The sequence below is a fragment of the Panthera pardus genome, unplaced genomic scaffold (genome assembly GCF_024362965.1).
Source record: "Panthera pardus isolate Hobbes unplaced genomic scaffold, ASM2436296v1 HiC_scaffold_3, whole genome shotgun sequence".
In the NCBI taxonomy this organism is placed as follows: Eukaryota; Metazoa; Chordata; class Mammalia; order Carnivora; family Felidae; genus Panthera; species Panthera pardus.
In genome coordinates, this window is record NW_026526876.1 from 13,241,679 (window position 1) to 13,269,068 (window position 27,390).

Genomic DNA, 27,390 nt, shown 5'->3' on the forward strand with positions numbered 1-27,390 from the left:
GTGTGTGTGTGTGGTGAGAACGTTTATGATCTACCCTCCTAGCAACTTTCACATACACAATACAGCACTGTTAACTATAAACACTGGGGTGCCGGGATGGCTTAGCTAAGCATCCAATTTTGGCTCAGGTCACGATCTCACGGTTTGTGGGATCGAGCCCCATGCTGGGCTCTGTATTGACAGCATGGAGCCTGCTTGGGATTCTCTCTCTGCCCCTCTCCCACTCATGAGTGCACACACATGCTCACTCTCAAAATAAATACATACACTTAAAAAAGATAAACACCATACTCTACATTATATCTTCAGAACTTATTTATGTTACAACTGGAAGTCTGTACCTACTGACCACCTCCACCCGTCTTCCCCTCCCTAGGTTTATGTTTTCTGGATCACTAATACGGCTGCCAATTACAGAGCAGTAAGAGAGATCACTGGGGGCACCTGGGTGGCTCAGCCGGTTAAGCGTCTGACTTTCGCTTAGGTCATGACCTCACGGCTCATGAGTTAAGGCCGAGTCAGGCTCTGTACTGACAGCAGAGCCTGGAGCCTGCTTCAGATTCTGTGTCTCCCTCCCTTACTCTGCCCCTCCACCGCTCATGCTCTGTCTCTAAGAATAAATAAACATTTTTTAAAAAAGAGAGAGAGAGAGAAAGATCACTGTATTGGGTTCCTTATTAAAAGATGAGTTTTCACATGTTTCAAATTGGGGTAAAGTATTTCATCCTTAAGGCACTTTACAAAAAGATTAATTTCTACTTTATGGGAAAACAAGAGCATAACCCAGAAGTGAATGGCAAGGTCTGCCTTCTGAACAGGTGGCTCTGACTTGGAGCCGGTCTCCACCACACACGGGTGCACAATGCTGAGCCCGTGCACGAACTTGTACACTTCTCACCTGTCTGGCGAGCTGCACACAAAAGTACATCTACTGAACCTGCAGGAGAGCATTCTGGAAATCCTATGCTGAATGGCCACTAAGCACACGAAATGATCCTCAACATCATTTGCCCCCAAGAGAAATGCAAGTTAAAATCACAATAAAATACCACCATACACCCACTAGAAAACCTACAAGGAGAAAGAGAAAATGCCAACTTTGACGAAGCCGTGAAGTCACCTGAATGGCACTTTACACAGTGTCAGTGGGTGTAAACTATACCAAGTGTCTTCCAAAGTGGCTGCACCCACAAAAGTGAACATATGCACATCCTGTGAGCCAGCAGAGCCACGGAGCCAAGCACATCCAACAGAAATGTGTGTGCTCATCAAAACACAGCTACGGGAATCTCAAATGTTCATTTAAAATAAGTCTTCAGGGGCACCTGGGTGGCTCAGTCGGTTAAGCGTCTGACTTCGGCTCAGGTCATGACCTCATAGTTCGTGGATTCGAGCCCCGCGTCGGGCTCTGTGCTGACAGCTCAGAGCCTGGAGCCTGTTTCAGATTCTGTGTCTCCCTCTCTCTCTCTGCCCCTCCCCTGTTCATGCTGTCTCTGTCTCAAAAGTAAAAAATAACCAGTAAAAAAAAAAAAAAAAAAAAATTTTAATAAATAAATAAAAATAAAACAAGTCTTCAAACTTAGAAAATATCCAGAAAATACAGCAACACTGTCCATTACATGAGACCAAAATAAAACTACCTGTCTTACTATAGCAGAACATCAAATCGTGGCACTCACGTTACCGAATACTTTATAGCAATGAGAATGAATGATTCACAGCTAAGTATAAATCTATGAGCTAACCTCACCATCATTTTATTCAGTGAAAAGCCAACATCAGCCCCTGAAAGTCCATGTATTCCACGTATATGAAGTTCAGAAGCCCACAGAACAGTCTCTGGTTTAGATTTCGGGCCAGTGCTTCTGTTGCTGGGAGGGCCTTCCAGGTACTGATGATATAGTGTTCCCAAAATGGGGGCAAGTTACGCCCTAGGTTGTCCTTAAGCTCTACACGTAGGATCTGTGTCCTTTCCTGTGTGTGCATCATACTAAAACAAAAACAACAAAAATAATGGAAGGTGACAATCAAATTACTCTCGAGGTCCAGATGAGAAATCACTATGTCAAGAGCAATGTAGAGGAAGGAAGGGTGGAAAGGACAGGTGTGAGAAACGTGCAAATGAAATGACTGAGGCAGAGACAGAATTCTACCCAGGCAGACAAGCAACGTAGACCAAGGAGAGAGGGAAACCACCATCCCAGATTCACACCAGCTCACAGGAAGAAAGGAGGGCACCTGAAACAGACAGAGACAGCAGGGCTGCAGACTTGGAGGCTTTACACCACCGAGGACAGCCACCTGTGAGCATCGTGCTCCTCGCGACCCCACAACAACTTGCCTTCAAGCAGTCCTATGCCCTACACAAGTCCACAGTCCCTTGTTCACAAATTCTAAAAAACAAACAGCTCCAAAATCCCTGACTTGAAATTGTTTGGCGGCCAATTCTGACCCAAACTGAGAAGGAGCTATTTATAGCCTTTAATTATCCGGCTTAGAATATTCATGTATTTCATGACAGAAATTCTAATGTGTTGAATTACAGGTGCTGAGAATGTGAAATAATATGCAGCACACACACTACTACTTTTCTAAAATCCAAACTACTCTCATTCTGGAACACCTCTGGCTCCATGGGCTGCAGGGATCTGTACATATACTGTCTGCTGGCCCTGACACTGTGCCATATCCAAGAATTTCTCCAGAAATATTCTGATTTATTTAGGGGAACAATCAAAATGGCTTACTTCAAAAAGAGTAACTCCAGAGGCACCTGGGGGGCTCAGTTGATTAAGTGTCCAACTGCGACCTAGGTCATGATCTTTTATAGTTCATGAGTTTGAGCCCCGCATCAGGCTCTGTGCTGACAGCTGGGAGCCTGGATCCTGCTTCAGATTCTGTGTCTCCCTCTCTCTCTGCCCCTCTCCTGCTTGTGTTCTATCTCTCCCTCTCAAAAATAAATATTAGAAAAATGTTTATTAAATTTAGCATTTAGATTTATATCCAATAACCTGTTCATGTTGTAGTTGCAAATTTAAAATACAACAGTAATTTCAAATAAGTCCAACTTAAACATAGATATTTGATCCAAAAATTAGCTTTGCAGTTGTAAAAGCCTCAGTACTCTTCCATTTCTCCCTCCTACCCCCACATCAGGTTTTCTACTTCAAAAAGAAATCTCATCATCCCTCAGTTTAAAAAAAGCTCCCTGGTGTTTTCTCTCCACCAGAAAACAAACCAAGAAAGAATGAAGAACACACACATTCTCCAGACTCATCACTACTGCTGGGCTGAGAGGGCGGTGAGCCCCTCCTGACGCCGTCCGTGCTGAGCCTGGCTCAGGAGGGCCTGGCTGGAAGAAGCGCTCTAAGTTTGGCAGGGGCTTTACTCCCAACAAAACATGGCGTGGGGCACTTTGCTTTTCACTTTATGCCCGTGACACACGGAAGAGCCCCCAGGCAGCAGTCCAGAGCCTGCCACCTTGCAGCCATCACGTGCACTGGGGCCCACGTGTAGACAACGGACAAAAGAAGGGTCCCGGGAGAATGAAGGTCAAGTGCTGGAATGGCAGACTTGGGGTGACCTTCCCTTTTGCAAAATAAAACTTAATGGTACTACGTGTCTAGTATTTTTAATAAAAAGAAAGCAGGGAACATTTATGGACATAGGCATTTGACACAGAAACATCACTAAGAATCTAATCCTTTAAAATTCAATTACAATATTGTTTACAATAGCATAAACAGTTAATCTCCTGAACAACAGGAGATGGTGGGTAAGTCGCAACATGTCAAATAGATGGAAGCTGCCGCAGCCAATTACAATGGATGTTTAAAGGGTTAACGGACACCTTAGAAAAAGTCATAAACATCTTACCCACTAACAGGATTTAAATCTACCATTTAAAAACAACTTCAAGGGGCGCCTGGGGTCTCAGTCGGTTGAGCGGCCGACTTCAGCTCAGGTCACGATCTCACGGTCCGTGGGTTCGAGCCCCGCGTCGGGCTCTGTGCTGACCGCTCAGAGCCTGGAGCCTGCTTCCGATTCTGTGTCTCCCTCTCTCTCTGCCCCTCCCCCGTTCATGCTCTGTCTCTCTCTGTCTCAAAAATAAATAAACGTTAAAAAAAAATTTTTTTTAATAAAAAATAAAAACAACTTCAAGGGGCACCTGGGTGGCTCAGTCACTTAAGCCTAGGACTTCGACTCTCGGCTCAGGCCATGATCTCATGCTTTGTGAGCCTGAGGCCCACCTGGCGCTCTCCCACTGTCCGCACAGAGCAGGGTTCAGATCCTCAGGTCGCCTTCTCTCCTTGCTCCTCCCCCACCTCTTGTGTGTGTTCTCTCTCTCTAAGATAAACATTAAAAAAAATTTTTTTTAAACAAAACCAAATTCAAACTTACAGAATAACGCACATATTTTGTGTTAACAATAGTTACTCTGGATGGTGGGATTATGAGTAACTTTTCTTATCCATTTTTACAGTTCCAAATATTCTATCACAGCATTTTACACTACTTCACACTTTATAATTATTTTTTTATATTCAAGTTAGTTAACATACAGTGTATGCAGAACCCACTGATTCACCTCTTATATAAGACACCCAGTGCTCCTCCCCAAATGCCCTGCTTAATGCCTATCACCCATTTAACCCATCCCCCACTTCCAGCAACATTCAGTTTCTTCTCTGTATTTTTTTTTTTTAATGTTTATTTTTGAGAGACAGAGACAGAGACAGAGACAGAGTGCGAGCGGGAGAGGGGCAGAGAGAGAAGGAGACACGGAACCCGAAGCAGGCTCCGGGCTCCGAGCTGTCAGCACAGAGCCCGACGCGGAGCGTGAATGACCTGAGCTGAAGTAGGACGCTTAACCGACTGAGCCACGTGGACGCGCATGTTCTCTGTACTTAAGAATCTTGTATGCTTTGCCTCCCTCCCTGTTTTTACCTTATTTTTCCTTCCTCCCCCCATGTTCATCTGTTGAGTTTCTCAAATTCCACATATGAGTGAAATCATGACATCTGTCTTTCTCTGACTTATTTATGATATTTTAAAATAAACTTTATTTGAACATTTTAGAAAGACTACCAGCATCATACGAATTCAATTCAACAAGTATCAGAACTCCTTGGTACTAACCTTTCTTATTTTATCATTTTTTTAGTGTTTATTTTTGAGACAGAGAGAGACAGAACATGAACGGGGGAGGGTCAGAGAGAGGGAGACACAGAATCCGAAGCAGGCTCCGGGCTCTGAGCTGTCAGCACAGAGCCCAATGTGGGGCTCGAACTCATGGACTGTGAGATCATGACCTGAGCGGAAGTCAGATGCTTAACCGACTGAGCCACCCAGGCACCCCCTGGTACTAATCTTTCTAACCAGGTACCCAAACCCTAGCCCACAGTACCAATCAAGCAGCTGGTGATCGACTCTCAACCAAGTGCCAGACTAGTCTGATGCACTCCGGCAGAAAAACCCTCTGCAACCAGCTGCTAAGTTTTAAATTCTTTTCGCCAAACAGTGCTTTCTAACTTTAAGTGCCTGCCAGAAGCTGCTGGAGAGTTTTTTTTCAAAATGCACACATGCCCCATGGCCCCCTACCCTGGTTAACCAGTCTCTGAAGCAGGGGGAGGAGGGGGAGGTCCAAGTATGGGTGTATGAGTGTATGGGTATTTTTTAATTCTAGCCAGCGAGAAGCAGGGCCAACATGTCACCGTGATGACAGTGATGAAGCCAGCAAGGGGGTGTGAGGCAGACACAATCCTGCACTTTCCATTCTTCCTGGAGGGAGGGAGCAAAGGGAGAATGGGGTGTGAAGGGATGGGAATTTGGAATCTGGGCAGGGGCACTTTTAAGGTGTGGGAGCATGTGCTACCTGCCCCTTACTGGGCTCACCACACACAATGCTGTGCTTTTGGCTGATGTCCAAACTGGAAAAGCCAAAGCAACGTGTGCTTTAATACGGGGGGGGGGGGGGGGGTTCCTCCCTTCACCTCCAAGTGAACATGTCCAAACGAAATCCAACCTCTTCCCATAGGTTACAGTGGCTGTAAGGTGTGGGTTTTCTCCCAGCCAGGACTTCTTCAAGGGGCACGCCCTGCCCTGGTGCCGTCCACATTCACGTGGTCCTGATGAGGCGGCCGGTCGCAGCACCCTGTCTGCTGTGGCTCACAGCCCACACAGAACCGACTGGTGTGCTTCCGCCCCTTCATACACTGTGAAACAGGGGACATCCTGGCACAAGCCTAGATCCTCCTCCCCCCTCCCCCGCAGCCAAAAGTAAATTCAAGTCTGCAGAAGAAGACTTAGGATACCACCGAGAAACAGCACAGAGGGGAAGAGAGACATCACAGGCCCTGAGAAGCGCCTGAGACCACTTCTGTCCCTTGGTCTCTGTCCTGCTGCACCCAGCATGCATTCTAGCACTCCTCAGGTCAAAGGGGCCCAAGGACGAAGAAGGGGCAGTAAAAAATGAAGGGCAAAACCAGAAAAGAACAACATGGGAAGAGAAAGCTAAAGCCAAAATGCATAGATCCAAGCCAGGAGACCCCATGCTGTCCTCTCCAGTAGGGCTTAGCGCTCGCTCTGTCTCCCGTGTGCGCAGACTTGTCAGCAGCATCAACAAGAACCACCAACTAGAGCCTAGAAGTCCGTCTTGCACCCACACTTCCCTCACCTCTGCGAGCTGCCCACCACAGCATTCCTGCCCCTCCCTCGCTGCAAGAACACCTACAGGTGGCAGGACAGCTTCCCATACCCCCTTGCAGCCAGATAGGGCCGTAAACCCCAGCACCCAGCAAGAAAATGCACAGAAGTACCTGGGACTTCTGGGACAGAAGTATTTGTCCTGCTGCCTGGAACGCAGAGCTGATGGCTAGGGCTCTGCTGGCCCTCAGAAACCATGAAGACAAGAGCCACAGTCAGTTTGCATTTTTAGAACGAGAGAGAAACACACTCACTACAGGTCCCTCATCTACAATTCTGAAAACCCCAAAGCCTGGTCTTGGTGTCATTTCTTTGGCTGCAAATCCTGATCTGAAGACAAGACGTGCATGTTTCTCTGCAGAAACAGGATGTGTCCGTCTGAGGGACAGCAATGCCCAACCTTTGGGGGTGGGGGGGTGCGCAAAGTTATAAGCACTGGGTCACCCTTCCACAATCCCCAAAGATCTCTGTCCTGTGGTCTGCACAAGATTCTGAACACATGCCCCCTGTTTAGACCCCTGCTAGTTCCTGTGTCTGGCTCTGCCATCCATCTCCAGCCCGCCTCTCCTCAGGCACAGGCCTCGTATTTGGTCACAGGATCGCCCTTCTGCTCACCACAAGAGCTCCCTGGATGGCAAAGGACAGACTCCCGGACAGGCAAGGTGCCCCCAGCCTCAGGGCCCCGGCCCATCTGTCCACACACACAGTTTTCTCAACTGTGTCTTATGCCAGTCCCCCCCCCCCCCCCGACCCCCAGCCTCCTGGTCCTTGCCTCCCCCCGACCACCACAGTGACTACACCAACATTTCTGCTTTTTGCCAAGGCAGGGGCCATGTCTCCTCGGCCCTCACATCACAGCCTTGCATGAAGGAGCTCAACCAGCAAACACTCCACTACAGAAGGCAGTTTCCTCATGAATTCTTGCTCAGTGGAAGGAGAGATCGGAGATCAGAAAGAAAATGATGTTTGTATTATAAAGTACTGACCTCTAAACAAGGAAGGTGCCGTGCAACCCTGCCGCCGCCTCAGTCCAAAGACCCTTGGGGCCATCCCAACCAGAGCAAGGACAGGTGCCCAGACATCCAAAACAAAAGGACACATCACTACAAGGCAGGAGAAGCATGACCTTGAACTGTCCAGAGCATGCATGCCAACGACAGAAAGGATGGTATGGCACAGAATTAGGAGAGGCAACCCCTCTTTTTTTCAAAAATAAAAAGGAGAAGTTTTCTTTGCCCATGTCCACAGATAAACCCAATAACTACACAACTTAGTTTTCATGAATTCCATTTTCTTTGCTAATCAGAAAGCCAGAAGGGCACCTGGGTGGCTCAGTCAGTTAAACGTCCGACTTCAGCTCAGGTCATGATCTCACAGTTCGTGAGTTCAAGCCCCGCGTCGGGCTCTGTGCTGACAGCTTGGAGCCTGGAGCCTGCTTCTGATTCTGTGTCTCCTCTCTCTCTGCCCCTCCCCTGCTCGCTCTCTATCTCTCTCAAAAGCAAATAAACATTGGGGCGCCTGGGTGGTTCAGTCGGTTGAGCGTCTGACTTCGGCTCAGGTCATGATCTCACGGTCCGTGGGTTCAAGCCCCGCGTCGGGCTCTGTGCTGACAGCTCAGAGCCTGGAGCCTGCTTCAGATTCTTTGTCTCCCTCTCTCTGTGACCCTCCCCCATTCATGCTCTGTCTCTCTCTGTCTCAAAAATAAATAAACATTAAAATCAAATAAACATTAAAAAAAGTTTTTTTTAAAAAGGACCCTTTCAACTCAGAATCCTTTGTTAAAAAAAAAAAAGAAAAGAAAAGAAAAGCCAGAGAAATAAAGAATAAAATTCTTATTACACTGTCCTATGAGGGAAACTCAAAACACAGAAACCTTGACGTGTGGGGGTCATGCGGCATTCACACCACTAACTGATTCCACATTACTTCTTATTCCTCCTTTAGAAGAAGAGCAAACCTCAGATTTTTGAGAACTGGTGATTATTTTTAAAATAGTCACTCCTGAGAGCTGACAAGCAGTGACGTTATCTATTGATGGGCGGTTGCCACAGTACGCAGACACAACCTATTCTAGGAACAACACACACATAGCATTTCAGACAGGACTAAATATTCTCCCATGTCAAAAGAATAGTACAAAATAAGAAAAACATCCACCCATATCATCATATATGACATACTCAGGCTGTTCTCACAGTTGCAAAGCAATTACACTGGGTCTAGAAGCCATATGGAATACACTTTACTACTAGTATACGTGCCTAAAAGCAGATTAACCGAAATCAGAGCAGTCAACTTTTTTTTTTAATGTTTACTTATTTTTGAGAAAGAGAGAGAGAGAGAGACAGACAGACAGCATGAGCAGGGGAGGGGCAGAGAGGGGGGAAGACAGAGGACCCAAAGCAGGCTTTGTGCGGACAACAGAAAGCCCGATGTGGGGCTCGAACTCACGAGCCGTGAGATCGTGACCTGAGCCGAAGTCGGCGCTCAACCGACTGAGCCACCCAGGCGCCCCTAACATTTTCTTATTAAACAGAAATACATGCTCATTATAGCAATTTTTTAAGACAAGAAAACAGAAACGGCAGCCCATAATGCCCCTTTGGAGACAGGCATTCTTGTCATCTTCGTGGTGTTTTAAATGTATACCACACGCGTGCACTCACATTTCTAACCAGAATTCCTCCACAAGCACTGTTAACTTTTCCTGCTAAATATGGGAACTTGTAAATGAACAAATACACTTTAATGGCTATATGGTATTTCTTTGAGCATAACTTACATAACCTAACTGTCAAAAAAAAGAGTAGATAAATCAATGTAATCGAAAAACCTATTTCACGGGGCGCCGGGGTGGCTCAGTTGGTTAAATGTCCAACTTTGGCTCTGGTCACGATCTCATGGTTTGTGAGATCAAGCCCTGCATCAGGCTCCATGCTGACAGCATGGAGTCTGCTTGGGATTCTCTCTCTCCCTCTCTCTGCTCCCCCCCCCCCAATAAATAAACTTAAAAAATAAAAATAAAAACCTGTTTCAGTTTATCTTGCAGATTTTCTAGTTAATGGCTGTTTCTTGGCTTTGAGTAGAGCTTAGTGATTAAAAACGCTGGCAAAAAACCTGGATGTAGGTTTGAATCTAGCATTTCTAAACTATGCACCTTTGGATTAACACCCTCCAAGCCTCCACTCCCCCCTAAAATAGGGATAAGAATCAATTCCACAGAATTCACAGAGCAAACGAGAGCAGGTGCTGGCAAGCCAGTGTGCCTTCAGGCAGGTGCTGTCCTGTCCTCATCGCCACCCGCAGCTAAGAATTCCACCATCCCTGCTGATGGGCTACAAACATGGCAACGTTTCAAAACATTGTAATAACTTAAATGCAAGATTATTTCTTCCTTTATGTTAAAGCAAAACATCCTTCCTAAGACTGCAGGTTATTAAGAAACACTAACAAAAATCACTATTATGGTCTCAGCTTTTTTTTGAGGGACTGTAAAGAAAATGAAACCAACATATCAACCGTTTTAAGACCACTGAAGAATTTCATACTTCTGATTCAAAGTACAGACCCTAACAAATTACTAATAGCCAAGACAGACTTACTAAGAGTGACAGTCTAGGTGCACCTGGGTGGCTTAGTCAGTTAAGCAGCCGACTCTTGATTTCGGCTCAGGTCATGACCTCATTCATGGCTGTGAGCCCCGTGGTGGGCTTTGCACTGAGCCTGGAGCTTGCTTGAGGTTCTCTCCCTCCCTCTCCTTCTGCTCTTCCCTGCTTGTACATGCTCGCACATGTTCTCTCTCTCAAAAAATAAAAATAATTATAAAAAAAAAAAAAGGTCTGATTTTCATATGTTATTTTGCACTCAAGGTAATTTAGAAATTTTGTCATACTCTATTTCACTTTTCCAAAATGGGATAATGGGGTGCCTGGGTGTTCTGGTCAATTAAATATTTTTAATGTTTATTTATTTTTGAGAGAGAGAGAGAGAGAGACAGACAGACAGAGCACAAGCAGGGGAGGGGCAGAGAGAGAGGGAGACACAGAATCTGAAGCAGGCTGTAGGGTCTGAGCTGTCAGCACAGAGCCCGACGGGGGGCTCGAACTCACGAACCGTTGAGATCATGACCTGAGCCGAAGTCAGACTCTTAACCAACTGAGCCACCCAGGTGTCCCTAAAAATTTTTTATTGTAAGTAGGCTCCACGCCCAACATGGGACTTGAACTCATGACCCTGAGACTAAGAGTCACATGCTCTACTGACTGCAGCCGGCCAGGCACCCCTGAATCTGCATTCAATTTTTTTTTAATGTTTATTTATCTTGAGAGAGAGAGAGAGAGAGAGAAAACGAGTGAGGGAGGGGCAGAGGGAGAGGGAGGGGGAGGATCCCAAGCAATGAAGCACTGTCCATGTGCAGCCTGATGCGGGGCTCGAACTCACAAACCACAAGATCATGACCTGAGCCGAACTCGGACACTTAACTGACTGAGCCACCCAAGCGCCCCTGGTTCAATCAGTTAAGAGTCCAACTCTTGATTTCAGCTCAGGTCATGATCCCACAGTCGTAGGATAGAGCCCCACGGCAGGCTCTGAGCTGACAATCTCTCGCTCACTCTCCCTGTGCCTCTCCCCCTGCTTGTACTCTCTCTCTAAAATTAAAAAAAAAATTAAAAATTTAGAAGAATAAAAATGGGATAACTCAAATGTCACAATACTAAATCCAGGGAAAACAACTGCCACTATTTTATACTCAGTGCAAAATGAGAAATAAAATGAGCATTAAAAGAAATAAAATTTTCACTCAAAAGTACTGACCACTTCTGAGTGACATCAGCAAAACAGCTCAGTGAGAAGCTCCAAACTCTCATTCACCCCACCCCACCACCACCACCACCACACACACACACACACACACACACACACACAGGCACACTGGAAAACGAGCAGAAACTGTCAGAACCAATTTGTGACAACTCTGCAAGGCAGTTAGAAGTCTGGGAACCACCAAGTGCTGAATCAGGAAAGAGGCTCGGCGAACGGTGGGTGGGTTAGATTCTGCTGCTCCTGCCCATCCCGTCTGGCAGAGCAGCAGCAGGCCTTGGGCTCCAAGCTCGCATGTCTTAGAGCATAAAAGGTCTTAAAGTAATGTCTTAAAGCAAACATGGTCTTGAGGTGGTGGCAGCCTGGGCTGCGGTGTGGGGCTGTTTTCGTGGCTCTAGGGAACAGAGCAGACCTTGTTCACTGTGTAGATCTACTCTAACCTGTCACAAGCCACCTGAAGGGCTGACACAGGCACTCCTCTGGTGTTTCATTTAACTCAGAACTCAGGCTGAAAAAGCTTGAAAACACTGCAAGTTGAGTAAAACCCCTCAGAACCTGTGGCAAAAGATTACAGTCTAAACATACAGTACGCTGCCTAAGGCAAAAGCTGGGGGAGAGTTTCTCTGGGAAATTAGGACATTCAAAAGTAACAGGTCTTACTAGCAACTTCAGAGTACCACACACATGTCCAGGGCAAGATGCATGCTTATAAAGAGCTGAGAAGACCCTGGGTTTTCACCATGGCCTGATCCCCGGGCACAGTACAAGCCTGATCAAGAGCTGAAGGAGGGCCCAGGCACAGAGCCAATTTCCAAAGAATGGGAGATAGGAGAGCTGCTGGTGTTCAGGAAATCTCTGTCGAAACACCAGCTCAACACAAGAAATAAAACAAGACTTCAGGAACTACATTGTCAAGGAATATGGTCTTTGGCAATAATAGTTCAGGTAAGTCACTAGGTACAGAGACCTCCTACAACCTTCAACAAATAACAACAAACATTAGGAAAGGAGGAGAATATGATTTCCAAAGTTATTACATTATAATAGCCAAATGTCCAATTTTCAACAAAATCAGAAGGCACACAAAGAATCAGGAGAGCATGACTCAAAGCAACAAAATAAACAGAAACCATCTCTGAAGAAGGTGAGACATAGGCCCTCCTAGACAAACTTTAAAACAACCATGTTAGGGGCACCTGGCATGCGACTCTTGAGCTCGGGATTGTGAATTCCAGCCCCACTTTGGGTATAGAGATTACTTAAAAATAAAATCTTAAAAAAAAAAAAAAAAAGCGTTTTAAGAAAACAACCACCATGTTATATGCTCAAATAACTAAATGAAAATACAAACTAAAGGAAATCAGGAAATTACATACGAACAAAACAGGAATAGCAACAAAAAGAAATTACAAGAAGGAATGAAACAGAAATCTTGAAGTTGAAATGTACTGTAACTGAAATGAAAATTTTACATAGGAGTCCAGCAGCATATTTGAGCAGACAGAACAAAGAATCCACAACCTTAAAGACAGGACAACTGAAATGATCAAGTCTGAGGAGCAGAAAGGAAAAAGAAGAGTGAAAAGAGCCTTAAAGTACTCATGGGACATCAATAAGTAGACCACATACACATTATGGGAGTCCCCCCCCCCAAAAAAAAGAGGTAGAAAGAATAAAAAAACAATGGCCAAAAACATCTCAAATCCAATGAAAGACATAAACCTACAAATTCAAGAAACTCCACAAATTCCAGCTAAGATAAATTCAAAGGATCCACATCAAGACATTACAATTAACCATCGAAAGACAAAGAATCGTGAAAAGTAGCGAGAGAAGTGACTCGTCACATACAAGGACTCAAAAAGGCTAATGACTGATTTCTCATCAGAAACCATGAAGGCCAGAAGACAGTGAGATAATTAAAATGCCAAAAAAATAAAACTAAAATATTAAAACTGTAGGCTGAGAATTTGATCTGGCAAAAATGTCCTTCAAAAATAGGAGAGAAATTAAGATATCCCTCAATAAACAAAAATTGAGGGAGTTCATTAACATTAGACGTACTCTAGAAGAAAGGCTAAAGGGAGTCCTCCAAGTAGAAACGGAAGATCACTAAACAGTCACTTAAAACCATATGAAGAAATAAAGATCTCTAGTGAAGGTAAATACATGAGAAAATAGAAAAGTTAGTATTAATGTAATTTTGGTTTGTAATTCCACTTTTTACTTCCTACAGGATTCAAAATACAAACGCACAAATAAACTGTAAATATGTTATTGGAGGGGGGCATCTGGATGGCTCAGTCAGGTGAGCACCTGACTTCAGCTCAGGTCGTGATCTTGTGGTTTGTGTGTTTGAGCCCAACATCAGGCTCACTGCTGTCAATACAGAGCCTGCTTCGGATCCTCTGTCCCCCCTTGCCCATTTGCATGTGCGCTCTCTCTCTCTCAAAAACAAAATAAACATTAAAAAGAAATAAGTATGTTATCTGGCATACAATGTATAAAGATGTAATCTGTGGCAACATAAAAGGAAAGAGAAAAGAGATATTATACGAGAAGAGTTTTTGAGGTTGATACCAATTCAAAATAGATGGCTTTAAACTAAGGATGTTAAATATAATCCCCATGGTAACCACAAAGAACGTATCTTAAAAATATACACAAAAGGAAATGAGAAGAGAATCACAAGAGAAGAGAATCACAAAAGGAAATGAGAAGAGAAAAGAAAGAAAGAAAGAAAGAAAGAAAGAAAGAAAGAAAGAAAGAAAGAAAGAAAGAATCAACTAAACAGAATCAGGCAGTGAGGAAGAAAATGAGGGATAACAAAGCTATAAGACATAAAGAAAAATAGCAAAATAGCAGAAGTCTTTCCTTACCAATAATTACTTCAAATGTAAATGGATTAAACTCTCCTATCAAAATACTTAAGACATTTGAATTTTTTCTTTAAAAAATATTAATATTTACTCAGCAATTTTCCTGTATCAGGCAAAGGCAATCCACACAACAACCCCATGAGGTCAATTCAATAATATCCACGTTTATAAAAGAGGATCCTGAGGTTGAGAGATTAAATAGCCTGATCACATGTGGAGGTGGCTGTCACCTCCCCTGTCCAAGCTATGACACTGTTCTGGTAGCCTGGTGGACATACGTTGATGAGCGCCTGCATTACTAAGACTTTGCTCTTCTCAATCTTTCCTTTCTTCCTGGAGAGGTTTGTGGAGAGAAACACACAGAGGGGAATAACAAGCAACCTCTGAGATGTGGTTCTTGGATGAAGACCCTGGAAAGTTAGCCTCCACAGAACAGAGAAGGGATCTAAGACTGACCTAGTACCTACTGGACACCAGGAGCTGAGAGATACTCAACCAGTCTTCTCAACAATAAAGTCTTTTTAATTTTGTTATTCATTTTGCATGTTTCATTGAGTCCCTTTTACTAAATGTCCCTATTTTCCACAATTTTATCTTTTACAGCAAAATGGCCTTACAGCCAATTAGTTTTGTGGTGAAAATGTTTGCAGCAAAAGCACTGGACCCTGGCAAAAATACAGTATTGTTAAAACATCACCTATACACCCAAAGCATTACTAACAGTAACTGTCCAACTTACTTGCTTAGGGTTTTTTGTAACCCATCTGTTCAAGTAAAAATCAGAAGATGTATTTCAAACTGCCAATTATTATGCCAAAATACCATGAGAAAATGGCATCTGACAGCAGTCTTTCGTAATACGGTTGTGACACTAATGTCACACTCCCTGACATAATCAGTTCATTTTTCAGAACCAAGACCAAAAAAAAAAAAAAAAGTAACAACTGTGCCAAAACAATTCAGTGCCTCCCCCACCCCATTGACTGCAAATGTTTTCAGAATAATTTAACTATCTAACTAAACCCAAAAGATATGCCTGACAGTAAATATTCCAAGAGGGAAATGTTGGGCTACTCTTTAAAGTGATAAGACCAATCTTACAAGCTAGGTAATTATGAAGGTGTTCTGTGAGTGTCCTTCCTCCAAACTGCAAAGGGAGTCATTCCACACCTGGTCTCTCCACCTCAGGCTTCATTTATTTTATGTATGTATGTATGTATGTATGTATGTATGTATGTATGTATGTATTCAAGTTCAAGTTAGTTAAGGTACAGTGTAGTACTGGTTTCCGGAGTAGACCCCAGCGATTCATCACTTACATACGACACCCAGTGCTCATCCCAACAAGTGCCCTCATTAGTGCCCATCCCCCCTCCCCTCCAGCAACCCTCAGTTTGTTCTGTTTTTTCAAGTTTATTTCTTTTGGGGGGGGGGGGGGAAGGGCTGAGAGGGAGGGAGAGAGATCATCCCAAGCAGGCTCCGCGCTGTCAGCGCAGAGCCCGACATGCTACTCAAACCCAAGAACCTCAAGATCATGACCTGAGTTGAAATCAAGAGTGGGACACCCAAGTGACTGAGCCACCCAGGCACCCCTGTTCTCTGTATTTAAGAGTCTCTTATGGTTTGCCTCCCTAGTTTTATTTTTCCTTCCCTTCCCCTATATTCATCTTCTTGTTTCTTAAATTCCACATGAGTGAAATCATATAATATTTGTCTTTCTCTGACTTATTTCACTTAGCATAATACATTCTAGGTTCCATCACTCTGTTGCAAATGGTGAGATTTCATTCTTTTTGATCACAGGCTTCATTTTAGAAAGGTGCCGGGGCACCTGGGTGGCTTAATCCATTAAGCGCCTGACTTTCATTTCAGCTCGGGTCATGATCTCGATGAGCTCAAATCTCTTGTGGGTTTGAGCCCCATGTCAGGCTCTCCCTCTCTCTTTCCCCTTCCCCACCCCCCTTCTCTCAAAAATAAACACTAAAAAGAAACTTAGAAAAGTGTCTGCCACTGAATTTGAAACAAATGCTTTGGTAGCTTAAAGATTCTAAACAGGTATTATTTGTAAAAAGTTACTAAGATTCACTCAAGGTAGCACCAACAACCAACTGTTGTTATCAACTGCCGTATGACTGTGCTGGGGGGGGGGGGGGCTCCCTCCCCACTACCCACTACCGACATTTGGGGTTGGATCATTATCTGTTGTAGGGGGACTGTCTATCCTGAGCATTGTAAGATTTTTAGCAACGTCCCTGGCCAGAAGCACCGGCAGTTGCACCAACCTAACGTGTCTCCAGATATCACCAAATATCCCTGGGAGCAGGGAGGAGACCCTGGTAAGAACCACTGTCGTATTGATGCCTTTCAGTGGATAAGATACACGATTCTGTCACAAATGACAAACTGCAGCAAAATGCCTACAACCCCTATGGAATTCTCAACAGAGCGTCCAACATACACTCTAAAAACTGGTGCCGCACAGAGGAAAGGCCGCTTTCTAGAAAAGTGCTTCCCAATCTCCCCCTGTGGGCGCTTCCCGGGATGACAGCAGTAGCACCTTATCGTGGCGCTCAAACTGCTTCAAATCACAGAAATGGCGGTGCGCGCCTTAAACAAGCAAGCCCTAGTGTATGGTTTCCTCAGCATGTTCACAAAATCCTCATCAAGAACTGGGCCCAGAAGTGTGGGAGCTGACTTGCTATATTATGTTATTTAAGATACTGTAAACCGCTCCAAAACCCAAACCTAAAAGAAAACATGAGCTATGCAGAAATGTTAAACAGATAAGAATACTATCCAAGATGTTAATTGCTTTCATTAAAAGCTCCCTTATTTTAGAAACCGTCTTTTCTACATTTTCAAAAAAAAACCCCTTTCTCCTCAGCAAAGCAAGAATTGTTGCATTTTCACAATGGAAAAATCTGCTGTTACTATAACAGCCTCATCTTCTGGACTATTTCCCCTAATTATGCATGAAGTTATGCTGAGCTTCTGCAACCGTGGATCTAGATGGGAGCCACTGGTAATTGGGGGAATCACGTCTGACCGGAACCCCAGCACTAGATAGGGGATCAGCACTTGAGAACGTTCACATAACAGCAACACCCCAAATCAGCACTCAATGTGCACACGTATTCTGGATACACATCAAGTGAGGACAGCTCTGTGCCATTTCCAGGGGACGCACACACATGCAGGACCCAGTCCCCACACCATGGAAGGCCACTTGAGCGGATGAGTCACAGCACAAGATGATGAGGAGGGAACATTTTTGCTTCCATCAGCGTGACAGTGCAAGGGGGCTCTGTCTGGCCTGCTGGTCCTGAGAAGAGGCTCCATGACCAACTACCAAGGGGTCCTAGGCACCAATGCCGGCCTGGAAAGCACTCAGGTGACACTAGAGACCTGTGGGGGAGCCCAGCTTCAGGTCTTCACTGCCTCCCAGAAAGAAACCATAGCCCAAGTCTCAAAGTATATGTAGTTCCTTACACTTCAATAAAAAAGCAGTTTTAGGGGCGCCTGGGTGGCTCAATCCATTAAGCATCCGACTCTTGATTTCGGCTCAGGTCACAATCTCATGGTCACGGAATCAAGCCCCATGTTGGGCAGCATGGAGCCTGCTTGGGATTCTCTCGCTCTCCCTCCACCCTTCCTTTGCTCATGCTCGCTCACTCTCGCACATTTCTCTCAAACGTTTTTTTTTAAAAAAGCAGTTTAAAAAAATTAAAAATTAAAAAGCAGGGTTTTCTTTTTAAAGATTATTTGTTTTGAGAGAGAGACAAGGGCAGAGAGAGAATCCCAAGCAGACTCCACACCGTCAGCCCAGAGCCTGATGTAGGGCTCAATCTTACACACCATGAGATCATAACCTGAGCCGAAATCAAGAGTCAGATGCTCAACCGAGCCACCCAGGCGCCCCCAAAAAACACTTTTAAAAACAGTGCATTGTAATTGCAAAGTTCTTCAACTAGACAGAGAAGCCATCCTTAATTTCCAAAAACAACAGTATAGCCAATGGCATTAATGAACAAGTATCCTTCAAATCAGGTCACAAACAGGACACAACTTTTATGTAGCTCCCTTCACCGACTTTGCACCCAAGGCAAAGACACTTTTCCTCCCCGCCCCCCACCCCCACCCCGGGGTCAGGAAAGGTGTGTGGTTGATGCTTACATTTTGGAACGGAACAGAACCAGAACGGAGGTTTCACGAGGAAAGGTATCCCCAATGCACCTCTCCTGGCCTAGCCTGCTGGACAACACCAACCACACCCCAAGGGCCTGTTTTTATGCTTAGGTGCTAGGAGGGAGGGTGCAACTTCTCCCCGTTGAAGGAACTTCAAACTTCACTCGCTGCTCTAAGAGGCCCTTGAGCGATTTACCGTAGGCGTGTACACGTGTGTGGCGCACTGAAGACTGCTGGCCTCTGGGAACATTTCTACCCTCCTGTCACATTTTCTGGCACATGAGGTCCTCCTCATGGGCCCCTGTACACCAGGACACTGTGATGGACAAAAGACAGGAAGCCCCTGATGTAGTAGCAGGGGCACTGACACAGGGCTACCTGTGTCACACGTCAGACAGTTGTCATCCCATGTTACACACGAGAACTAAAATTCAAACAGGTTAGGTGGCAAGGCTGGAACGTAGCCCCCATGTGCCCAGTCCAGAGCCCACCCTCACCGTCTCCTGATGCAGTCAGTCAATATAATAAGACACATACGACCGCAGCAGGTTCCAGGTCCTGCCACACAGGATTGTGTCTCAAGATGTGTTACCAATGCAAATTATCTTAAATCCAAACCGTCTTAAACCACTAATTACACATCAAAATAAACTGAGTTTTTCCATCGGAAGCACTACCAAATGCTAGGTTAAGTAGAAGTTAACCCAGTTGTTGAGTTATTTTTAACTTAGTAAATTAACAACTACTTTAAAATAGCTGCCCTGTATTCCCAATATCTACAAATCAGTGACAAAGTGTATCTCAATTTGGCAAAAGAAAGCACATTATAGCTTTTAAAGAAAAGCACATAGTGGTCACTTAAAGCAATTAACTTGTACACTGAGCACTTTTCAAAGTGCAACACTCTGCCCTCTGCTACATATGTATACACCACCGCACGTCACCCGCTGCTGGGTCCAGGAGTCCAGCCATCTTGGACCCCTGCTCTCAGCTTTTTTACAGAAACCGGTCAGTCTCGGGTCACAAAATGAAGGAATCTCAGCCAACCCTGCAGCCCTGGACCAAGAAAACACGACGGACCTCACCAGTGGGCCTGCTCTGGTCTTCAAACACGACATCCTCGTTGGATCTTCTTCCGGGAACCCTATCCTCCTTCACACCTGGTCTGTGTCCGCTCACCGGGCCAACCAGGCCTCGCTGCATCTCTCAGGGGTTCTTTCACCCACTTGCCCTAGTGACCCACAGGGTCTCACTCCTCCTAAGCCTGCTCTTAACCTCCAGTCTCCTTACAATAGCCCCCGGCGCACAAACTTCTTACACCCTCACCCCCCCTCACTCCCCAGCCCCACACCTCCAAGAGGTCCTGATGGCCAAGCCCATGGCTCCCCAATCGCTGTCCTTTTCCTGGGGCCAACCCCTCTCTTGGTGCTCCACTTAGTCCCTTCTTTTGGATACTGATATTCTCTGGGAACCTTGGTTCCGCCCCACTCCATTTCTGAGCACAACCAAGTCACTGTGAGTTCCTTTGGTTTTTTGCTTGGAGTATTCACCTGGAAAGCTCCAGAAGCCACTCTCTGCTCACCCCTCTCCAGTCCTAACGCTCAAGAATGCCATCTCTGATTTAGCGAGAAAATCCTGAAACGTGACATTACCAAACTTAAACTGCAAGTTAAAACACACCACATAAGAAAGAGGGGTAGAGCTGTATCACTAACGGATTGGCAGCTAATTTAGCACAGGAGCAGGATCACTTTCCCAAATAAACGCGATTATAGTGTCACATGTTAAACAGTTTAGGGCTATAGCAGATTCAACTTCTTCTATGTCCATACAGCTATTAGATATTCTAGGACTTTCCTGATCAAAAATATGTCAAATTCACTTGATGTTTCAAAGTACTTTAACAACTGTTAAAGACTTATTTTTATTTGTAAATTATGTGCAGTTTGCTACCCTAGCAACAATAAGAGCAACAACACAGCCAGACATTCCTGCCCAGCAAATCTTCCTAGATTTGCTGCCCACTCAGACCAGGTCCCTGGACAAATAAGGACCCTGTCCTCAAAGAGGGCATTCTTCATTCTGTCACTGACCACCTTGAAAATGCTCCCCCACCAGGCCCAAGGTTCCTTCCAGCCTAAATTCCACCTTCTTCAGCACCAGGCTGCTGGCCCAGGGACAGCCACAAGGCCACCTCCACCCGCTCACTTTCAGGGGCTTCCCCTCCCCCACACGTAGCCCAGGGCCCTTCCACGGATCCCACCCCAAAGAACTCCCCAGTATCAATAACACCTGCACCTCCAGAGAGTGAGATGCTCCCAGAGAGGAAAAAGTTTGCATTTCTGTACCCACAGCCCCACATACTTGGCTGACAATCAAGGATTTGTCGAAATCGCCTGTTTGCTGGAAAACCACACACCCTGGCATGTGTGTGCACTCCACACACACTCAAGGGTCCCCACTGGGCTCACCAACCATCATGGAAAAACCATGTGTGTTCAGATCTTACCCAAACTGTTTAAAATACTCACAAGAGCCAATACACTGGATCACGGTCCTCGTTTGTCTCTGTTCCTCCTAAAGTAACACACTATTTCACATTTTAATAAAATGATGAACCATACTTTAAGACTAAATTACTTATGCACTCTCCCAAATTCTCTGCATGTAAATTTTCAACACTAACTACAAAATGCAAATTCACTCTAAAATTGGAATTGGACTAAAATCACGGTCATTCAAATAAGACACCAACCATGGATTGTGATTTTTTTTTCATATATTTTTTTTAACTCGGTAGTGATTTTCAATTCAGTAGGCAAGTCTGAAATAAGCAATAAGAATATTTCAATCTCTGCATAATTTCTCTAAATTACACATTTTTTTTAAACTTATACAACTTGATTTTTTAACTTAAAAAGAACTTGTAACATAAAACTAAGTTTAGGTTCAAGAAAAAGATTCTTAAAACAATTTATCTGCATTTAACTAGCACCAACTGTCTTTACACAGTCTGTTGCATTAACCTGTATCTGTTACCACTCTACACCAAAAATGCAGGAACGATCTCTACAAAAAGGGCGGTGCTACAAGGTCCCACAAGTTATTCACTTATTCCACGTTGTGAAAATGCCAAAATCCCTTCTGTGAAACAATTCCTGGGCCATAAGAAGGGCAGGGCTCCTGGAAGCTGGGATGCAGCTCAGGGGCTCGGCCTCCACTGCACAACCTCTCTTACTCACTCCTCCTTCTGGGCACACTGTACCCCTCCGAAAGTCTGATTTCTGCTCCCTTGCCAAAGGTCAACTTATTTCCAAATTTATTTAACATCCCAATGCAAACAGGTTTGGCTGAAAATAAGAGAATTTTCCTTATAAACCTCAAAACCCTCGGAATAAAGACAGAAAATCCTTTGTTGTGACATCAAGTTACTTGTAAACAACAAACTGTCGGAGTAAAAGACAGCTGTCATGGGGCGCCTGCGTGGCTCAGTTGGTTAAGCGGCGGACGTCAGCTCAGGTCATGATCTTGTAGTTGAAGAGTTCGAGCCCCGCGTCGGGCTCTGTGCTGACAGCTCAGAGCCTGGAACCTGCTTCCTGCTGCGATTCTGTCTCCCTCTCTCTCTGCACCGCCCCCTCTGCAGTCTGCCCCCCCCCCCTCAAAAAATAAACATTAAAAAAATAAAAAAAGACAGCTGTCAGGCCCTACCACTGGTTTCAGGCAGTCTGCAGTGTGCACACGCGCGTGCACACACGCACAGCCATCTCTGAAACACGCCCATCGGCTAAGCAACAGCACAGCACACACGGACCAAAGTCAAGGAAATCAGCGTCTCTAGCAACTGGAAGCAGTTAAAAATTCTCAGTTTGTGGACAAAGGCTCTATTTGCAACGATCTAGAAAGGAGCCCCTGAGGAATAATTAGCATTTCCTAGAGAGCAAGCTTGTTTTCCAAGCAAAGTAAATGATAACTTCATAAAACCAGAGAACCGACCTACGTCGTTTTGTAGTCAGGCTGACAACTCCCCACCAAGCTCACCTAACACCCCACGTGACCTTGTAATAGTTTCTAAATAATCAACTAACTTAAAAACAAAGTCATATTAAAAGTATCTAGTTTTCCCCAAATTTTAAGGCGCAGAGCACAGATTTAAAATGTATCGTGCTTGAAAAGTTTCCAATTTACCGGGTTACTAATGGGGGGGGGGAGGGGGGGCGGGGGCAAAGAGTCCTTGCAGCTCAAAACAGACTCCCGAAGTATGTCGCTACTGAAAACCTGCAGAACAAAAAGGAAGTGTGAACGAGACGCCGCCGTAAGACGCAGATTTTAAGTTAAGAAAACACATGTTACACCAACTAGACTTGACCGTCGGTACCGAGAACTACCTGCACGTCGGCAACGAAAAACTCCCCAGAACGCACCAGGGACTCCCGAAAGGGGGCACCGGCCCACGTGCACCGCCGCCCGAGCCTCCGCTCTGGGAAGGTGAGGCCGGGGTCTCGGGCAGGGTGGCGGTCCGCTACCGCTCCGGGGGTCCGCGCTCGGGGGCAGGAGGCCGTGCGGGTGGGGGCGGGGGTGGGGGCGGGGTCGTGCGTGGTGGGTCGCGGCCCGGGTCCCTGCCGTGAGAGCGGGTCTGGGTCGAGATCTGGGCCCTCCCGGTGGACAGGACCGACAAGGCCAGGGGCGCCGGATCGGGGGTCCCGCCCCCCCCCCCTCCCGCGCCCCCGGCCCACTCACACGCGCGGCAGCTGCAGCGGCGGCGCCCCGCGCCTCTGGAACACGCCGTCCACGAACACGCCGTTCTTGCCGAGGCAGCGCAGGTAGAAGTCGCCGCCGGTGTCGGGCCCGGGCTGCGCGGACGGCTCCGGGGCCGCCCCGCCATGGCCGCCGCCGCCCGGGGGCGTGAAGATCTCGAGGTGGCGCCGCGAGATGAAGCTCGAGTGGCCCATGCTCACGTCCACCGAGCCCTGCGACGAATTGCGCCCGATGGTCACCGAGCGCTTCTTCATCAGGTACTCGAACTCGCGGCCCTCGAGGCGCGCCACGGCCCAGCCGCCCGGCGGGGACCCGCCGCCCGCGCCCCCGCCGCCCCCGGCCCCGCCGCCCGCGGGAGGCCCGCCCGCGCCCGGGAGCGCCGCGGCCGCCGCCATGGGCCTGCGAGGGCCCGGGCCGCCTTCCGCCGCCGCCGCCGCCGCCGCCACGGAGCTGAGGGCCGCGCGAGGCCGCCGGCCGGCGAGCGACGAGCGGCGGCGAGGGGCGGGACACGCGCGGCGCGCTGCGAGCCGGCGGGCGCCGCTGACTGGCGGCCGCGCCGGCCTATGGGGGCGGCGCACAGCAGTGGGGCTACCGGCGGCCAGCCAATCGCGAGGCACGCCGGCCGAGCGCCCCGCACGTCCGGCCGCGGCGCCCGGCGCAGGCGCGGCTCCCAGCGGCCTGGAAAACCCGGGGCAGAGCGTGGCTGGCGCGGAGTCGCGGGACAGCTCGGGCCCGGGTCGAGGTCCGCGCGGGCTGGGCGGCCGGGGGGGGAGCGCGTGACGTCTGCCGCGAGGGGCTGCGGCTCGGGCTCCGGCCGCGGGGTGGGTGGGGCGCGCACGGCCCGCACTGGCATCCCGGCTGGCAGAGCTGGGAACCGCCTCCACGGCTGGAGGTCCGCGGGAGACCACCGACGGCTAAGTCAGCTCTGGGGTGCTGGGACGCGCCGCGCGGGGGGCCGGGGGCGCACGGGGCCGGGGCTGGGGAGGCCGCAGGGGGGCGGAGGGGCGGGGGCACAGGGGGCTGGGGCCGGGTGACCAGGAGCGCGGGAGGTCGGACACCTGTGCCTGAGAAGGTGCTGGAAGTGCCCGCAGGAGACATTGGGACACCCCTCATCCCAGCGGAACTCTGACTTGTCTTGTGATCTGTGTCCGCAGTCTAGCTTGAACTTTTCGAGCTGTGAGTATGGCAGAATGTGCTAGACAGGGAAAAGGAAGTTTCATTAAATATTTATGTAGTGGTGGTCTTCAGGCAAGTGTGGAAATGTAAGTGGGGGAGCTTCTCATTTAGAAACAAAATACAGGGGTACCTGACTGGCTTGACCTCCGGGTTGTAAATTCCGATCCCATGTTCTGTGTAGAGATTACTTAAAAATAAAGTCTTTTTGGGGGCCCCTGGGTGGCTAAGTCAGTTGAGCATCCCATTCTTGATTTTGGCTCAGGTTATGATCCCAGGGTCATGAGATACAGCCCCTCCTCCAGCTCTGTGCTCACAGCGCTGAGCCTTCCTGGGATTCTCTCTCTCTCTCTCTCTCTCTCTCTCTCTCTCTCTCTCTCTCTCAAATAAATAAACTTAAAAGCAAATAAACAAGGGGCGCCTGGGTGGTACAGTTTGTTGGGCGTCCAACTTTGGTTCAGGTCATGATCTCATGGCTTGTGAGTTTGAGCCCCTCATCAGGCTCTGTGCTGACAGCATGGAGCCTGCTTGGGATTCTGGGTCTTTCTCTCTCTCTCTCTCTGCCCATCCCCCAACTCATGCTCTGTCTCTCTTTCTCTCAAAAATAAATAAAACATTAAAAAAAAAAACATTAAAAATTAATAAAATCTTTTTAAAAATAAAAGCATAATAGTCGATTGAAAGAAAGGGCATATGATCAAGTATAACAAGTGTTTCCAAACCACTGATGACAGTGACTATGGACTGCATTGTCTGCTCTTGTGTCCTGGGGCTTTGTCCCCTGCCTTGTGCTTAGAGCACACACTTCAGGGCATCACCCCTCTACTTGCCTTCCAGAAGTTTCACAGTAATCAACTTATTGATGGTGTTTGGAGTGTGTGTGTATGCTGCTAACTTCTACAAGGCTAACTGGAAGCTGCTCACATGTTATCAGCACCAGGTATCCATCATGCAGGGAACCCAGATTTGCAGATATAAAGAGGATGAGCCTGTAGCATTGCACTGACGTGTTTCAATTATACCCTTGCAGTGTAGACGCAAAGATAGGCAATGCCAAGCCCTGTACAAGTAGAAATGGTGAGAACCACATGGTTCTAGAAGAAAGCTCACCAAGTGCTGGGACAGTCGGAAAAGGCTCCAGATCAGAGACAGGGCTTGCACTGGGCTTTCCGCCCATCACAAATGCTTGGTAAGTGTCCACTGTATACAGGCACGAGCCAGAGTTTCGCAGACAGCAGTGAGCAAACCGGCAGCCGTGCCCCGTCGCCATGTGTGAAAGGAGAACCAAAAGGAAGTCAGCACGCAAGACCCCTCGTGACTGAGGGAAAAGCAGCACCAGAAGAGCTCGCAAGGTAGGTGGCCCGCTGCTCTTTGCATCAAGGAGCTAAAGGCAGAGGTATGGAAGACAGACACCCAGACCCGGCTTTTACAAAGATTTGTTCTTCCATTCAGAAGTGGACTGAGCATCTACAGTCTGCCAGACACAGGTGGAGAAAGAGAGCAGAGGCTTACGGAGGAACCGCCATCCCCACGTGATCATCACAGCACAGCCAAAGAGCAGCACGTTCCGTAAAGCAGAGGGGCCGAGAGACGAGCCAGAAGGCCGGAGGAGGAGGAGACCTCTGACCTGCAGGATCTGTACCAGGGACCACAGCAATCTCTGGGTGGAGAGCAAGGGCACAGCCCTGAGGAGGCAGAAGGGGGTGTCAGAGGCAGGAGAAGGCATTTCGGAAGGCTTGCTGCGCTGCTGGGCTCCTTGCTAAGGGAAATGGGAACCTCCAGGGCAGTTCAAGCAAGGAGTGATATGATCCAATTTAACTTAAAAAGATCAACCTTTTTGCTGTGGGACAAAATTGAAAACAGGGAGACCCATTTGTGTCTCTTGCAGTGAGTCAGGCTGCGGTAAAGATAGCTGGACCCATGGTCCTCAAACCTTTTGCACAGTATCTAATAAACTAATTTTGTGAAAATTTATAAGCCCCCACATTTAAGATAATAGCAAAATTTTACATTATGTTAAAAAGTTAAATTTTTATTTTGAGAGAGAGCACGTGTGCGTGCACACGTGCAAGTGGGGGAGGGGGAGAGAGAGACTGAGCCACCCGGGCTCCCCAGAGACAATCTTAAACAGGCTCTGTGCTCACTGCAAAGGCCAGTGCAAGGCTCAATCCCAGGACCCTGGGATCATGACCTGGGCTGAGATCAAGAGTCGGATGTTCAACCAACTGAGCCACCCAGGCACTGCCCCCATTATGTCTAAATAATTGCAATGCATATAATTTCCCAGATATAAATATTGACTTTTAAAATAGATCATGACATCATTCCTTAAATGTATGAAATGGATCCCGAATGCCATTTTGATTTGAAACCCACTAGCATATGTTTTTATAAACATACAAACAGTCTTCTGGGGTAACCAGAGTTTAATTAAATCCTTTACTCCTAAACTCATTTCCGTTCAAATTCTCCCACAAATTTTATCCTAAATAACAATGTTTATGCTTGAGTATTTATTGATGAACTTATGATTTACCCCTGGAGAGAGACACACACATATGTGCACATTAATTTGCAATTCCGGCAGATGTAAGCCTCATATTAAAACATTTCTCTTGGATTGAATTACTACGGCAGCCATTATTAACATATGGTTGGTGAAAGTAATATTAATATCTATATGCAGGTTTCGATTAAGACTAAAAAATTGAGTATATCGGAGGTTTGTCTCCTAATAGTATGTGGGCCTTTTTTCCTTGGACCTAGCTCATACATCCGGTGACGAGAACTGGAGTGGGGCAGGGTGCAGAACCAATATTATCACTCGTCATAAATGCATACACATAAGTGAACAAAACAAGAGGAAGTTTTA

At 46.8% G+C, this 27,390-nt stretch overlaps 1 protein-coding gene and 1 long non-coding RNA gene across 3 annotated transcripts in view; one reads left to right on the top strand and one right to left on the bottom strand.

Annotated features, from left to right (window-relative positions):
* The window catches only part of FOXK2 (forkhead box K2), a 62,499-nt gene extending 38,744 nt beyond the window's left edge, over positions 1-23,755 (bottom strand). Inside the window, exon 1 of the mRNA XM_053893145.1 lies at positions 23,328-23,755. Coding sequence (XP_053749120.1) covers positions 23,328-23,740 — 413 coding nt within the window. The 5' untranslated portion in view covers positions 23,741-23,755. The remainder of the gene's footprint in view (positions 1-23,327) is intronic.
* Positions 23,756-24,003: 248 nt separating this feature from the next.
* Positions 24,004-27,378, top strand: LOC109276736 (uncharacterized). 2 transcript variants are annotated; one of them, XR_008418838.1, is made up of 3 exons: positions 24,004-24,087; positions 25,549-25,874; positions 25,971-27,378. It is a non-coding gene; the product is annotated as an uncharacterized LOC109276736 (long non-coding RNA). The 2 variants fall into 2 exon arrangements; XR_008418837.1 differs by lacking the exon at positions 24,004-24,087 and adding an exon at positions 25,211-25,458 and having other exon boundaries at positions 25,971-27,295.
* The last annotated feature ends 12 nt before the right edge of the window (positions 27,379-27,390 follow it).